The sequence below is a fragment of the Neolamprologus brichardi genome, chromosome 12 (genome assembly GCF_056152115.1).
Source record: "Neolamprologus brichardi isolate AB-2024 chromosome 12, ASM5615211v1, whole genome shotgun sequence".
In the NCBI taxonomy this organism is placed as follows: domain Eukaryota; kingdom Metazoa; phylum Chordata; class Actinopteri; order Cichliformes; family Cichlidae; genus Neolamprologus; species Neolamprologus brichardi.
Window position 1 is genome coordinate 16,520,961 of NC_142115.1, and position 12,744 is coordinate 16,533,704.

Here is a 12,744-nt window from a genome sequence, read left to right on the forward strand (position 1 = left end):
ACCTATAGCCGTTTTTGCTACTTGTTTGTTGACAATAATGAGTAAAATGTAGGCAACACTTGAGACCAAGTTATCATTCTTCCCACAACTCTCAACTCCTGCTGTTGTCCATTCACCCCCTATCTGGTCCGTGGCACTGGCAGTGATCCGACAGGCTGCAGGTTATGTAACAATCACCCGGCTGCTTTGGCACTAGAGGTTAATAAAACTTTCTGATGGACAACAGAGCAGCAGTATTTTGTGCTGTCCTCATGGGTTTTCGACACCATCCTGCCTCTAATCATATAGATTGCATTTTTGCCCCAATGCATTCATGCTTATGAAACTCGCTCTCCCTTGCTGCTGTCTCTTTTGCCTTCTCTTGCTCTCTCTCTCTCTCTCTCTCACACACACATATGCACACTTTCCACAAGCTGTTTTTGTAACGTGCATCACCCACACATTTTTGCATTCTTTGTGTGCGTGTGGGATGAAAGGACGATATGACAAAACATATTTATCAGTGTTGTAGATGCTTTTACTTTTCCTTCCGCCTTCAGAGCTTGCTGCAAGGTGATGTAACAGGTCTGCAGGATGGGATATCTCTCTTTGGGAGGTGTGCGTATCAGAGTCCTGCAGTCTTCTTTAAAAATGTATACACTATATAGCAGGCAATAAATGGCCTCATGCACAATGTGGACTGCTGACACTGCACTCAACCTGTGTGGGTGTCAGTTTGGCAGGCATGCAAAATCTGACTGTGTTGTGCAAAATCTGCATATGCAGTAGCTGAAATGAAAACTTGTTGCTTTGTCTTTATAGTCACAAGGATGAAAAGTTGAGTTAAAGACAATACTAAACTATTTCAAATGTGTGTTTCTCTTTTTTCCATGTTTGTCTGCAGATTTGTTTCCTGGTGTCAGCTTTCCGTGGCCAAGTGTTTTCAGAGGACAGCTGTGCTACTCTGGCGCTCTTCTCTCATTATTTCCATCTCAGTCAGTTCTTTTGGATGCTCATACAGGTAATGATAGGTTCACAGTGAACACTAGATACATGTGAGGAGAAAAAACATATATAACACTTTTGATTTCTGACAAGTGGAAAAAAAATTATCTTTCTGTAACTGCCTTTTGCATTTGTGTAAACAACATTTGGAAGAAGCGACTGCTATCACAACTGAAGATCGATGAGGTACAACACATGTGCTACGGCAAGGGGGAGAAAGGATGTCAGGTCACCCAAGACTGGGTACCAAGTATGACTGAAGGAGCGTTAGGTGCGAGAACAGCTGACCTCACTTGAAGAGGTATACCAGAAAGACAGAAGCCAGGGGAATAAACCGCTCCAAAGAACCAAGGCATACTCTGCTAATTGACGAGAGACACCCAGAATAGCTAACCGAAGGCCAAACAGTCCTAATCCCCAAGGATCTCCAGAAAGGACCGCTCCCATTCAATTACCTGCCTCAGTACCACGCGGAAGCTCCTGTCAGACATCATAGTGGCACATGGCTCAATACATAAACAGGGCACAAAAAGGAATTGGCAAGGAATACCAGATTGGCAAAACAATTTGGAGCCTTCATCAGGAACTCAATGGGGATGTGGTGAACAACACTAGAGGCCAACTTCAAGCCTATAGCACATGTCACCATCAAGTGTCATTGACAAGATTGGCTACAGATACCCACTACTGAATAGAACAATCATCAGGCGCCATGGATACATCAAGCTGTATGCCAATAGTGAACGACACATTGATTCACTGATCCACAACACTAGGATCTATAGTAATAACATGTGAATGTGAATGTCATTTGGACTGGAGTGTAGGCAGATGGTAACAAAGAGATGGAACATATTCAGAACTGAGGGGATTTCACTACCAGAAGGCAACATTGCAGACACTGAGGACAGCTACAAGTACCTGGGAATCCCACAGGCAAATGGGAACCACGAAGAGGCGCCTAAGAAAGCTGCAACCACCAAGTACCTGCAGAGGGTAAGGCGAGTCCTGAGGAGTCCACTGAATGGGAAGAACAACACCTATGATCAGATACCCTGCTGGGATAATAAACTGGCCAAAGGAGGCAATAGAAGCCACTGACATGAAGACAAGGAGGCTCCTGACCACATATTGTGGGTTTCACCCCAAATCCTGCACTGTGAGACTTTACGCTAAGCAAAAGGAAGAAGGTCCAGGACTAGTGAGTGTCAGAACCACAGTCCAAGATGAGACAACAAACATCCACAAGTACATCAGGAAAATAGCCACAACAGACCACGTGCTTAGTGAATACCTCAGGCAGTAGAAACCCAAGAAAGAAGTGGAGAAGGAGAACAACCATCACGGAAGGACAGGCCCCTGCACAGTATGTACCAGCAGATAGAAGAAGAAGAAGTGGCTGGATCCAGAGATCCTACCAGTGGCTGGACAAAGCTGGACTGAAAGACAGCACAGAAGCACTAATCATCGCAGCACAGGAACAAGCTCGGAGCACAACATAAATAGAAGCTGGGATCTACCACACCAAGCGAGACTCCAGATGCAGGCTGTAAAAAGATGCCCCTGAGGCAATCCAGCACATAACAGCAGTGTGAAAGATGCTAGCAGCCAGGGTGTACATGGGACGCCATAACCAAGTTGCTGGTATAGCATATAGAAACATCTGTGCCATGAGTACTGCCTTGAAGTGCTGAAGTCAAAATGGGACATGCAACCAATTGTGGTCGGGAATGACCGAGCTTAGGTCCTTTGGGACTTCTGTGCCGTCTGTTTAAATATGATTCTCCACATTCCTCCTGCTTATTTTATCTCATAATTTGGCATTGCCAAGGTTCCTATTCTTTCTTTTTATTTCATACATATGGCATTTGGTTTATGTGCAACAGGCAGTGAAATTTGATTGTTTTACCACATCTACTGGGGCAGTCATAAAGTTACCAGTACACTGCACTGGCATGCCCTTTGCCCAGGATCACTTTATAATACCTTACCCCATCTGGACCCTAAACGGCTCCTTCTTATCAAGACCTTCTTATTCTCTTATTTCTTTGTTTGCATTATATTGGTCAACACCAAAGCCACCCAGGATTTTTAGGAACATGAAGACTGAAAACATACATCTGTGCCAAAGCATAGAAAGGTATCTGAAACATGCAGCATTAAAACTTCACTTACCGTAATTGTAATCCTGGAAAGAGTCTATGATGACTTATGACCTGCTGCAATAGCAAAGGAATGCAGGGAGAGGTTTCATCAGCAGCTTTAGTGCTGCTGCTGCAGTGATAAACCCTTTTCCTAAGTAATCCGCCTCCTAACGAGTCCTGAACTGCAAAGAAACAAAGGTAGTTGCGTAATACAGGAAATCCTTGGATGTTTTATTTATTTGTAATTTTTGAAATATAACCTGATTAAATAGATTTGACAGACAGTAGACAATAACTTTATCTATATTATTTGTTTGTGCCATACATATGTATTTGTTGTGTAATTCTTCCAAACAATCTCAAATCCACTTGATGACAATCAAGCTGAAGGCTCAGGCTCAGTTGTTGTCATTTTTTGTTTTTTTAAGAAGGGAAATGAGCTTCATTACCATCATGAATCACAATTTATGCTATTATGAGTCAAACTGAATTCACAGTAACAAAAATACCGTCACATAAGACACATGTTACCAATAGGAATGGTATCCCTAAATGAACTTCCCCATCTACCCATCTTTTCCCACCTGTTGTCCTTCTCTTGCATAACATTTGCCTTGTTCTCATCAATCTTCAACCTTTTATAACATGTGACATGCGTACGTGAACATAACCAGTGTTTACATAGGGAACATAATATGTAATAATGTTATTGGTAAAGTATTATAAGATTAGCTGTGGAATAAGCTGACCACAGCAGGGTAATACTGGAACCATGCAGTGGCGTACGTGTTGGACGCAGTGGGCTTTTTCTCATATCTGATTGTTTACTATGACTTCTGGGAGATTTTAAGGGATAAAGCCTCAGGCCGAAGCTTAAGCGGTGTTAGAATTTGGATGGGCAGATCTGGAGCTCAAATAAAATTGGTTGTGACGTGGAAGCTGGTTTTAGACACACATGGTTGTAGTTAGTAGGGTAACAGCTGACTGGATCGAGTGAAGGACACAAACGGTGATTCACCCTGTAAGGAATTCACATAGGAGGATTAATGAAGCATGAAGAAAAAACACTTAGGCTTTTGTTGTTTTATTTATATACTCATTCACAGGTTTGTTTTTTCATAACATGCCCTGTTTGTTAAGGTTGAATTTAAATAAAGAGCCAGACTGTGTGATAGAAAAGGCAGGTATGTTACAAAGGTAAGGAAGTGTTATTCATTAGAAGCACAATTTCAATAAAGATGGGCAAACAAAGCAGGCCGAAAGGAAGAGAGGAAGAAAAAGTAATACAACGTAAAGGCCAGGACCATGGCATTTTTCTTTAACACCCCTTCAAAAAATATCTTGTTATTTCATAAATGTCAACTCTAACTGTGAATGTAGCTGACAAGAAAAATATTACCGCCACCTTGGCTTTCACTGATGCGGGGAACTGAGACCCTTCCATCCTCACCAACATCTCTGTATTGACCCCAGTGATGTCTCACCACTCGAGTTTCCCTCATATCAGGTAGCTGCTTTCAGATAAGTGGCTTATATGAGTGGGCGCCAGCAGCCCATCTCAGAGCATGACAAAGACCTGAATCAATAACAGCAATGTGAGTGTGTGTAATTGAGAGTAGTGAGAACGGGCATGTCCAAAACCTGATCAGGGGAATATGCACTGGCATAAAGCTTGAAAACACACAATAATGTGGTCACTGTCCAGAGCAGCTATGTGTTGAATGCAGAGGTTTGCAGTTAACATCAGCTTACTAAAAATCTGCACATTATTAAATAAGTGTACAAAGTCTTAAAGGCATCAGGATTAGGATTTCTGGGATTTTTCCTGAGCTAGCTAGTGAAGCCGACAGCCAGCCAGGATGCTTGCTAAATAATATCTTTATGTGATAATGCCTGTCCTGTTTCCTCGCCAATTAGTCATCCAGTCATTTGGGACTTTTAATACAACACCAATGGTTCATGTGACTTATTTCACCCAATTTACAACTGGTATTTACCTTCAGTGGTATTGGCTTTATTTGCACTGCGGAAACTAAATATAGCTCATATCTCAAAACTTGGTGAAGTAGTCCCAACATGATCTGCACAATCAAACATAACTGGAAGTAAATATTTAAAAAATACTGCATTTTTTTTCAGCTCAGCACAAAGTTGCCCATAATCCCTTTACTGTACCACAATGACTGCAGTTTTCTCACAGCCAGTGAATAACACTTCTTGAATCTGACTGACATCATTGTATTATCTCAGGGGAGTCGAGCTGTTACACAACGGGAACCCTACAGTCTTGTTTGCTGCATCTGCTGCATCTGTGTTTGTGGGTTTGTGTTCATGTTGGCGTGGTTATGAAGCAAGGTCTTTTTGGGTCAGTGGTTATACAATATTGTTACGGTAGAGGTTGAGCAGAGTAATCATAGGGAGAGGTCAACATCATTTGACCTTGTGTCATTAGTTGCATCACATCTTCCTCTGTGCAAATGTCCTGCTTGAGTGCTTGCAAACAGATAGACAGTATCAGCTGTTATTCATTACAGCTGTTGACCTGTTGCATAAATTTTAATAACATTTCCTTTTTTTCATGTTCAAATGTAATACTTTATAGACTTTTGTTTTTTATGTATGTTAGATGGCAAAAACCTTGTAAAACAGCTCGTAACGCACCATATATGAGCGAAATGTGAAAGAGAAAATGAAGTGTTAGTGTGCTTCACATGAGGATAAGACATCGTCTGCTTGCTGTCAACAGGTGTTCACATAAGCCAGTTATGCAACAGTGGATGGCTTAGTAAAGCAGATAGATGAGACTATAAAAGCCTTCTAGATAACTAAGCAAACATAGATATTTTTGGGCGTGATATGCGGATGGATATACTTGTGTGTTTTTGTGTTTTACTGACTATAAAGACCAAATGTGCACACAACCGAGGAAGGTTTAAAAATCATCAAAGGGGAAGATGTTGAGCCTTTTCTCTCCCTTTTATTTATTGTGCTGCGATAAGTTTAAGATACATTTCATAGTCTGTAAAAGTTACTTTTTTATTTTTATATCCCCGTGAATAAGTTGTTTTCTCAAACTGTTTTCTCAGGCGGTGAACTTCTGGCAAGTGCTCGTGATGAATGATGAGCACACAGAACGCCGATACCTGCTCTACTTCCTCCTGGGGTGGGGACTTCCTGCTTCGGTCATCATCGTCCTGGTCATCGTGTTACTTGGTGGCTTTGGATGGAAAATACATGAAGTATATGGACTGGTGCAAGGCGATGTGTGAGTTAGCAACACATGTAAATACACACACAAGTGGTCTTTTTGAACTGATGGCATGTATCCAGTGAATCGTAAGTACACTTAGGAGAGTATTTGTTAAACTGGTATGAGTCATTTACAGTGATTTCAGTTTCTTTTTTAAGCTTAGGGAAATTCCACTTCAGACTAGGTAGAGCAAACAGAGTCAGTGAGCCTGCCCAATCAAATGACTGAATAAATGAACGTCTCATGTTTGTTTGCATGCCTCTCCCCACACTGAAAAACTTCAGTCTCGGAGGTGGAGTCTTTGAGAAATCACGCCATACAGAGCCTTATATAGCTGTTTCCCTTAAATTACCTAAAGCACAGAAACAATAGAAGAAATCACTGTGTACAAAAAACACGTACAAAGGTCCCAACACAGGTGAGTTACCTGTGTCTTTATGTGCATCCGTCTTCCATGTCTTTCATATTTGAACAAATGTTCAATAATAGTCAAAGAAGTATGAAGCTGAAACTCCTAAACCACATCTATAATAAGTCAATGGTCTAAGGTGTGCCGGTTATCCTTGGGATCAAGTATCTGTGGGTGTTTCTTGTGGATGGGAGTGTGAAACAGTGAGCGCATACAGGAGAGATTTAAGAACATAGAGGAGTATTCAGTTTCCCAGGAGCACACCTTCCTCTTTGAGGAAATAAGGCAGCTTTTCACTTCTTTTCCTTCGCTCGCTGTTTCTCTCCTTCGCTCTCTCCTCTTCGGTGTTAACAGCTAGTCTCTTGTTTTCTCACCACTCGTTTCAGTTTCGCCTTGCTTGCATACAAACATGTTAAGCTCACACCTTGTGTCAATAGACTTTGTATCTTTTAGACTTAATTGCTTATGGGAGCACATTTTTGTACTCTGTCTTTTTGCTTTCCACTACTATACTCACGCTGTAGTAGAGAGATATGAAGATTTATGGATAAATACGTGCAGAACGGTGTAAAGTTACCATTTCCATGCCTCTACCATCACTGTTGTGCTGGGACATTGTCTTTCATATAGACCAGTTTATACTTAACCCCAGCTATGTGCATTGAGCATATTAAGGATTTCTCTCTTCTGATGGTTATCACATTATGAGGCAATGAGTGACTGTAATGTCCCTGTGGTTTCTGCCTTTTTGAATCTTCATTGTGGATCATATGTTGTACATCTTTAGATTAAAAGGAAGAAAACAAAAAGCCAACTTTAACATTGAATCCTCTCTCACCACCCATGGACAACTGCTCAGCAAAAGTGGTCATAAAAATTTCAGCAGCATTAAATTTTGTTTTGAGTCTAGTTTGAGACTGTTTACACTCATGAATATTTTGACCCTTTTGTAGTCTCAAGTTTCATCTTGTGATCACATGATTTAAGTAAAAATGTTATCATAGAGTGGTAACATAGGATCTTACTGTGGTATACATTTAAAAGAAAATCCCAGCAAAACCCTCCATAAAAGGCATGATTCACTTTCTTTCTCTCAAGCCAAGAAATGGGTGCGTTAGACCCCTGGGTAATGTTTTTTTTCATTCAATTCAGGAATCCCTGGGATTTCCCATCCTTGTGAGACTTTCACTATAATTAGAGGTTATCCCCCTAGCAAGGCCCCAACAGTACAGCTGTCCATTTTCCACTGTATTTAGACTAGGGGCCCGGCTGTCTTTTTTTGACAGGGTGATCCAGCGCTTTATTTGGCATAGCTCATCTTATGTTGTGACTACGATAGATCCAATTATTTTTCTGTAATCACTCAAACATGCGGAAGTCCTGTCTGATTTGATGCTCCCACCGAACCAGAGCGTGAATGTGTTTTGTGAAAAGGTTGTGGTCACATCAGTGTTTTTCTAGTTGTTTGGCAACAAATATCAAGGATGTTGATTTTCCCAGAGGAAAATCGCAGTTTTCTTTAATAAAGATAAACATGCCTGAAAGATCCTGAGACGGTAGTTCAAGAGGTTCACCGGGAAAACAGCATAGAGATAGACTGTATAATAATGACAGTACCAACTTCTTATTGACATTTTTAAAAAATTTGCATTAATAATTCTCCAAAGAAAGTTCTTCTTTACCTGTTATACAGGATGAACAGTGGAAACCACATGATCCCTATGGATATATATTCTTATAATTGCCGATGGATTTATCGGTGGTTGTGTCCGATGTGTCACAAAGCAACAAAGTATAAAGAAGAGTTACGTTAAAGTAAATTAAATATAGAGCAGTTTAATATGTTCAGTTTTTCCAGACGTTATCTGTGAGATGTGTTCTTTATGCTATGGTGACACAAAGGATCACTGTTTGGAAATAGCAGACAAAATTATTGCAGCCGTGTGCAATGAACTTGCAATCTCACTCAGTCTTACCTTTGAAGTAGTTGCTTTAAAGATGCGGACCAGGTCAGTAACCACCTGAAGACAGTTTTTGTATTCAAAGCAACTTTGGTGAGTCAAAATGGGAATAAAATGGCAAGAAGACTGAATGACAGAGTCAGTGTGCCAGCAATTTGCAGCTGAATGGGGTCAAGTTGGCTATTGAATGCAGTCTTTTTCATAATACAGCACTGAACTGTTATATATATAGGAAACAAAAAAGCAAACAAATGTGCATCTGTTGCCACCTATGAACACAGAATTTCAGATTAAACAGAAATATTTATTAACTGCTTATATTCAGAGTCTAGTCACAACCTCACAACAGAAACAGAAATAACAAATAGTGACATAGTTGCTGCAAAATGATGATTTAACTGCTAAATGACAAACATTTTGCTCTTATACAGGACTATAACTACAATACAACCAGATGGTAACCAGCTATGTCAAGTCCCCCACTCCAAAGAGATGTGTTGCAGAGAAGTTGTACTTAGAAAAGACTGACTCAGGTTAATTGCAACATGTCGCAAATCTGTCTGCTTTTATAAATTAGACAGCAGTTATTTGCAAGCCTTCGCTAATCTGTCTGAGAGTAATTGCAGTTGGTGTGATTTGAACCCTGACTGTTTGGAGATAAGTTGCCTCCCACCAGATAACCCGTGCAGTCACCTTGCAGTCAAAAGAAGCAGCTCATAGGTTGAGAGTGTTGCATGTTCAACCTCTGGGGAACCCGCTTGTTGCTGCAACTACTTGAAGTTGTTTGCAGAATATAAAAATAATTCAGTGCAATCATCAGACAATTAGAGATTTTTACCTAGTTGCAAGATGGCTTATTTTAAGTTTTGTAAGTGTGTCTTTCATCTCTTTCACCTTATTTTTCTTATCTTCTAGGTGCTTTATCCCAAACATCTATGTAGCTCTGTGCACGGCAGTGCTGGTGCCTCTCATCTGTCTTGTTGCTGTGGTGGTTGTATTCATTCACATCTACCAAGTTACTGAGCAGTGGAAGGCCTACGATGACATTTACCGTGGACGGACTAACAGCACAGGTAAAAACCAAATATGTGACTACACACACAAACACACACAAATATATTAATGTATGCATAAGCAGAGATTTGATTATTTTACCACTTGCTGTTACCAAAAAGAGATCATGAGGGTTACATCTGCATTTACACTCAGTCACACCCAATTTCTTTCTTTCGTGGACATGTACAAACACCACTGGAATGAAGCTACAAACAACATACCCTTATTTTGGGCAGAAGCTTTCATCCCCTATTTTCCAGTTTGCTGTTTGCTGGAGACAAAAACAGATTTAGGGTTTTTGCAGAAAGTGCAAACTTTCAGTTATCTAACACACACAAAAACACCCATCAGTACAATGTAGTAATAGGTGTGCAAACTTGTACATTTCCAACTTTAGATTATTCAGAATTCTTGTTTGCACACACACACATCCATCATGGATTTATGACCCGCACGAATCAGCTCTGTTTATACAGTGCAGTTAGTCCCTTTGGCCACACATGAAGATCCAGCCAAACCACTTTACTTGCTGATCATCGGGCCTGCAATCAATGGCCATCAGTGGGAATCAGCAGGCTTTAGCTTGTTTTGCTCAGTCAAGGCTCTCCTGTGACAAAGCCAAGCCTGAATTAGTGCCAGTTCTTTTGTTGGCAAGCAGCTTGCCCGCAAACTGTGCAGGAGTGTTGAGGCGGTGTAGATGCTTTACTGAGTTGCAGGTATGTGTGCATTATTCAAAAAGGAACAGTACTTTCTCATTCACAAACCAGGCTGAGGCAAAAGGCCAGCCTGTAGGATTTGTACTTCACATGAGCAGTTTTTTGTGAGGAAAGCTAAAGAAAATAGAGTAAATTGGACAAGTATGATACTGTAATGTGTGATGATTCACAATAGCCTAAACTTTTGACCTATACTGTACATACATACACAATTGTACGTCTACATGCACATATAAACATAACATGCACACAAACACACTTTAGTGCACATTGTATACTCCAGTGTTTGCAGTGTACTCCACTGTTGTCAGTGTCTCAATATGTCTAAAGTCCAAAGAAGAATAAAACAATTATGGGAGAATATATTTATTGCTGTAAACACAGGCTACCCTTCTGCTCATTTCCCGGAATTACTTAAAGGTTGTGAGTTGACTTAAAACAACAGGAACTGAACCCTGCACTATGCAGCAGCACGACAATCATGACAATCAATAATAATAATGGATTAATGGATTGAATAATTATCCCTATTATTTGTCCACTGCTTGCAGGCTCTGTGTGTGCTTCTGCAGTAATCCAAATAATAACTATTCACATTAAGCACTTAGAGTAAACTCAACCGTGACTTTCCCAGCCAGCTGAGATTCGTGCAGAACCTGCTGGACTGCTGATGCTATTTTGACAATGAACGCCATGTGCATGTTTTCAAATTCCTTAGTGAAGCAACAACTGATGAGATAAGCTAACAGCTAATCTGTGTCTGTCCGTGTGTTTGTGTGTGCGTGCCTGCGCGCGTGCACGCAAGATTATGAGAACCGCACATGTAAAATTCACAGGACTGTATGAAATTTAGCAGAACTTCTGACGTCAGTGAAATCAAGGTAATGCGTCGGTGGGCTTTCGTTTATGTTCCTCCCCATCAACAGATTTGAGAAAGTCTGGAGTTCTGCCAATGCAGGGCAGCGAATAATAATAAACGAACAAAAGGTACAACAGTGCATATCAGAAGCACAACAGTGAACCCTTATCTTGTGTTAGAAAGACTTTATGTTCTTGTGTTGCGCAAGTGACCAGACTTCAAGTTGAATGAATAACTATTATTGTTCCAGTTTTATGGCACTTTAAGTTCCCTGGCTCCACTTTTAGCATTGATTGGTCAGCAGTGTGGAAACACAAATAAATGATGGATAATGTTTAATTACGTAATATTGTTTTATTTACTTTGTGTGTTTGAGTCTGTGTTGCTGCTTTATTTGTATGCTAAGCGCGTGCTTATATTTGTCATATCTTTATTAGTAATGGCCTTGAAATGCACATCCTTATTTAGACATTGTACTTTAACAGCTGATTGTTTTTATCATCTTGTTTTAGTATTATTATTTTTTCCTTTGGTTATTACTCCTAGCTGTAACTAGATGCACTCAACACGTGCTTACTCCTGCTTGTTGTTATTACAGCTGGTGACTTCTCTGTGACCTTAATGTTAGCACGATCTCGAGTTTCTTTCTGGTTGTTTTCCTTCTGTGCATGCTCACTTCTCAGTTTGTCTTCTCACACCAAGAACGCTGCTCTGGTCAAATTTGAACTTGAGCCTGTCTGCTTGCCTGTGGAGCAAAGCAGCATGTGTTTGTTGTACAGAAAGAAAGATAGCCATGACATCATTGAGCTTCTCTGAATCACAAAGCTTTTGCAGAGGATTGCATATGAATTCATGTCTGCTTATACATAATATGAACACACACACACATGCACAGCCACACAGGCTCTTTGCTTCTACTTAGTGGTACAAAGCCAAACAGTCAGTCAGCATTTTGCAGTTAGTCTCAACTCTGCTCTGGGAACCTGTTCTTACTGTGGGAGCTCTGGCCTGTCCACAGACAGGAATGTGCTTACACGGTTGGAAAAAGTCTAACCAGGGAGGGAGGAGATGGAGACAGATGTGCAAGACACACTAAAGCCAGAGAGAGAGAAAGAAAGAAATGGGAAAGATAGACGATAGAAATTGATAGATGGAAGATAGAAAAAAGTTGTTATTTAACCTACACGTGTTTGTAGACAGTTTGTCCACATAAGGCAACCCGAGATGAAGTGTGAAATAATAATGCATCAGAGGCCGTGACCAAGGCCAACAGCAAAGAAAGCACTAAAAAAGTATGATAGAGCTAAATAAATAAAAATACTGTGTGATAAGGAGCAGAAGTTAGAGCAGGGTGGAAATGACAGT

The 12,744-nt window shown here is 40.5% G+C and overlaps 1 protein-coding gene and 1 pseudogene across 1 annotated transcript in view; both read left to right on the forward strand.

Moving 5' to 3' along the window:
* The window catches only part of adgrv1 (adhesion G protein-coupled receptor V1), a 130,349-nt gene that overhangs the window by 100,624 nt on the left and 16,981 nt on the right, over positions 1–12,744 (forward strand). Inside the window, exons 89-91 of the mRNA XM_087849056.1 lie at positions 884–1,000; positions 6,215–6,393; positions 9,664–9,821. Of these exons, the coding sequence (XP_087705182.1) occupies positions 884–1,000; positions 6,215–6,393; positions 9,664–9,821 (454 nt within the window). The remainder of the gene's footprint in view (positions 1–883; positions 1,001–6,214; positions 6,394–9,663; positions 9,822–12,744) is intronic.
* On the forward strand, positions 1,624–2,537 carry LOC148100204 (uncharacterized; annotated as a pseudogene).